Consider the following 3291-nt stretch of genomic DNA (forward strand, 5'->3'; position numbering starts at 1 on the left):
AACACACACACACATTAATACATAGAGATAAAACGCACTTAAACACTGAGAAAGTTCATAAAGCATGTGTCCATCAGGGTCAGCCCATGACCCACGGTCCCTAAAATCCAATCACCATGACAACCAAACAGACTCTGTTATTTAGGAAGGGTTGCACAGCTAAGTCATGAATATAACGACTCCTTACAGAGCTTGCCCAGCAGCTCAACGTGCTTTACATTACATGGGAGGGGAAGGGGGAACTTGCCGGATTCTACCAATGTGTAGCACCCACCTGGCTGATGCCACAGCAGTCATTTTTGTGCCAGAGGGTTCAGTTATCGTACCAGTCATGACCAGGCAGGCAGCGCAGGACACAGAGGAGGGCAGAACTCTGACGGCCTGAGCCCGCCATCAATATACACCTGCTGTTCCCTAGCCCTCTCCTGCAACTGTTACTCCATGATCTGCCCCCCGTGCTCCACTCTTTTCCACACATACTCATACCATTCTGTCCCCACAGCCCACCGTACATCAGACACACAGCCTGTTGTTCCACCTACCCCACTCTACCCCACACACAAGTCGTACCTTGGACACCTGCAGTGGTGTTTGATGCTCAACTCCTCCTTGCAGTCTGAAGCCCCATGGAGCCCCTCCTGAGAGAGTGACCACCACCTCCTCTGCTACCATCACGACTCAGTAACACACACACACGCTGAGTCACACTGCACACAGAGTGTATGTCTCTCTGGTTCTTCCGACTGCTCTGTGTATTTGCTGTCTCTCTGGTCTGACATACTTCCTCTGTGACCCAGCCCACTCCACCCAGAAAAGGGGGGGGGGGGTTGAAAGGGAAGGGGTTAGAGAGAAAGAGAGAGAGAGAGAGAGAGAGAGAGAGAGAGAGAGAGAGAGAGAGAGAGAGAGAGAGGAACTGGTTTCCGTCTGCTAACAGTGGAATGCTGTGTCGACTGTCAGGGGGGGGCACAGGGTGTGTGTGTGTGTGTGTGTGTGTGTGTGTGTGTGTTTTATATCCACCACACGTGTCATGTCACTCTGCAGGATGCTGATAGATCCTCCCAAAATAACCCCCTGACCCCATCACACATACTGCCCCGACCCCCAAACCAGCCCTCTCCGAGGCTTTGTGTCCAACTGCCCTGAGTGAAGAGGACAGAGTGAGGTTGGAAAGGAGAGGGTGAGGGGTATTTTAAGAGCAGAACATAGGTCTACATATTGTGATCCACATTCACAGTGAGCTAAGGCCCGCCTGTCATAGCGGGTCAGTGTTGCTAGGGGGCGCTATTACACTGCTGTTATGATAACACCAGAGATTTGTGTCTGAAGCATACCAGTTTTGGTAACAACAGTAGCCTACTGATCATATTTTTTTACCGTGACGTCAGCAACTCGTGGCCACATTAAACTGGCCACACGTTTTTCGGATTTAAAAACCTGCGGTCAAATGCTATGTGATTAACCAGGTTTCCATCCAAACTTTTTATGCGAGTAAATGCATGTCGGATGAAACGAATGTAATGACAGGCTAGGCCTGATGGAAACAGAAAAATGTTTGGTAAACTTTCAAAATGTCGACAAAACAAAATACGCTAGACAAGGTGGAATATTTTTGTGTCGGTAAAACGATGCGAGAAATGTCGGTGAATATAATAACAATCATATCGAATTCAACTTGGAGTGACACGATGACGTGTGGTCCTCGCACTACGACTTGTCAGGAAATCATGCTGATTATGATGAACTTCACAGGGCGGTGAAAGTGAACGTTGATAAACTTGATGCTCCTTTCCAATAAAAATCGAGGGTCTTATTCTGGTGACATGATCATCGATGCTGGCTGCCGTTTGACAAATAAAAATAATCTCATCATGGAGACGATACCGTACAGTGCGTGTTGGCTAGAGCGCACGTGCCAATAACTGAGTGGGCACACGTTTTTTTGTAGGAAAACCATCAGTAGAGTTGAAAATGCGATGGAAACCCAATTAACTTTTTTAAATGTTGTATTCAGTACATGGGAATTTAACTGCACAATAAATGCGCATATTGTTTTAATGCGGAGTTTAGAATATTCGCATGAAAATCTGTCGCCAATTGGATGGAAACCAAGCTATAGATACAAATCAATATGTTTTGCATTTGCGTTCCTTTCATGTCTCATCTGGTGTTCGTGAAATAGAACTTGATTTTTTTGCATCAAATCCCAAATCCCACCCCACCCCAGTTGTATTATTGGAATGTTTTTTTTTCTTAATAACTAGTCAACAATGTGCCTCAGAGCGACCGGGTAGGCTGTTTGGAGTGATTATCTGACTGGATAAATAATAATAATAATGTCCCTCCCACTTCTTAAACCAAAGTTGCACCAATGTATTTGAAGGCCAGTCATATTAGACTACATAACAGCCATGCATTATAATGAATGTATAAAAAAATAACAAAAATGTGAAATAATAAAAATGTATTACTATTATTCCCATGATACCTTTTAAAAATGTGAACAATTTAACTTGTGTATCTTTATATTACTATCTACTTTACAAATATTAGGTCTGAAACATGCTCAATGGGTGACATGTCTGGTGAGTAGACAGGCCATGGAACAACAGAGACATTTTGCAGGATCTAGTCATGGTATCTCTGTGCATTCAAACTGCCATCGATAAAAGGCAATTGTGTTGGATGTCTGCACCTTATGCCTGCCCATACCATAACCCCACTGCCACCATATGGCACTCTGTTCACAATGTTAAAATCAGCAAACCGCTCGCTGCTTTCCTTCCTCCATCAGGCTCATTCTTGATCTACACAAGCAATAAGAGCACATGTTTGATTCTACAGTCAAAACCAGGTAAAAAAAATCTTACTTTAGCTGGGGAGCAGCAATTTTCTCTGTGGTCAAAGGACACTTATCGTTACCGTCCTGTGCAGTTCCTCTAGTAATGTGACAGAGGGCAGTGCAGGTCAGATGAGGAGTGGATTGTCTTGCACTGCCACTCTCTCCGCCACACCTCCATTAGGATAATTGGGTTAAGGTTAGGAAAAGAGTTAGGGCTAGCTAAAATGCAAAAGAAATTGTCCCTGAAGCGACTCAAACATGTCTAGCTACAACCAGGCCTGCCCTGAGAACAGCAGTGGTAGAAAAAGTACCCAAGGTTGAGTAAAAGTAAAGATACCTCAACAGAAAATGACTCAAGTAAAAGCGAATGTCACCCAGTAAAATCTTACTTGAGTAAAATTTCAAAAGTATTTGGTTTTAAATATCCTTAAGTATCAAAAGTAAATGTAATT

General features: G+C 44.0%; 1 protein-coding gene across 1 annotated transcript in view; it reads right to left on the minus strand.

The window, feature by feature from the left end:
• The window catches only part of LOC118357742 (synaptopodin 2-like protein), a 12289-nt gene extending 11473 nt beyond the window's left edge, over window positions 1-816 (minus strand). The window contains 1 exon segment of the mRNA XM_052478229.1: window positions 571-816. Coding sequence (XP_052334189.1) covers window positions 571-672 — 102 coding nt within the window. The 5' untranslated portion in view covers window positions 673-816.
• Window positions 817-3291: the final 2475 nt, after the last annotated feature.

This window comes from Oncorhynchus keta, chromosome 24 (assembly GCF_023373465.1).
Source record: "Oncorhynchus keta strain PuntledgeMale-10-30-2019 chromosome 24, Oket_V2, whole genome shotgun sequence".
Classification (NCBI taxonomy): domain Eukaryota; kingdom Metazoa; phylum Chordata; class Actinopteri; order Salmoniformes; family Salmonidae; genus Oncorhynchus; species Oncorhynchus keta.